General features: G+C 68.0%; 1 protein-coding gene across 1 annotated transcript in view; it reads right to left on the bottom strand.

The window, feature by feature from the left end:
• The window catches only part of PDRG1 (p53 and DNA damage regulated 1), a 5148-nt gene that overhangs the window by 4324 nt on the left and 259 nt on the right, over positions 1-565 (bottom strand). Inside the window, exon 2 of the mRNA XM_019509983.1 lies at positions 480-555. Coding sequence (XP_019365528.1) covers positions 480-555 — 76 coding nt within the window. The remainder of the gene's footprint in view (positions 1-479; positions 556-565) is intronic.

The following is a 565-nucleotide window of genomic DNA, read 5'->3' as shown; positions in this document are numbered from 1 at the left end:
CCCCCCCCCCCCCCCCCCCCCCCCCCCGGTCTGACCAGGGAGTAAAACGCCTTCCTGACCCCAAATACAGTGCTAGTCCGGCCTGGCGCAGAGGGGCAAGACCCAGCAGCTGGGACCTCCAGGTGCCAGCGGGAGCATCAGCACGGTCCAGCCAGGGCTGCAGGCAGCGCCAGCACCTTGACCCCCGACACGTCGCAGAACAGGGGGCGCCAGGGCCCGGCTTGGGGCAGTCCCAGCCTCGTCGTGCTCTTTGGCTCCCTGCCCGAGGGCAGCTGTCCAGGCCGCCCGAGGCCCTACCGCCCCCGAGTCGCTTCGCTTCCACTTCGTTCCTGCCCTCAAGAAAACATGGGGTGTTCTCCCCTTGCCAAGAACCGAGACAGCCGTGGCAGGCGGCGCGTGGTTAGCTTAACGGCTGCCGGAGAAACCGAGACAGCCACAGCAGAACCCACGCGTTTAACGTAACGGCTGCCGGTGCTCACCGTCGGGGCGCGGGTCCTTGTGCAGCGTGCGCAAAGCCTCGCGGTTCCGGTTCCGCTTGACATCCAGGTCCACGATCTGCGGGCAG

The sequence above is a fragment of the Gavialis gangeticus genome, unplaced genomic scaffold (assembly GCF_001723915.1).
Source record: "Gavialis gangeticus isolate Ggan-Ray unplaced genomic scaffold, GavGan_comp1, whole genome shotgun sequence".
Classification (NCBI taxonomy): Eukaryota; Metazoa; Chordata; order Crocodylia; family Gavialidae; genus Gavialis; species Gavialis gangeticus.
The sequence above is the reverse complement of the archived record's forward strand: the minus strand, read 5'-3'. Positions and strand labels throughout refer to the sequence as shown.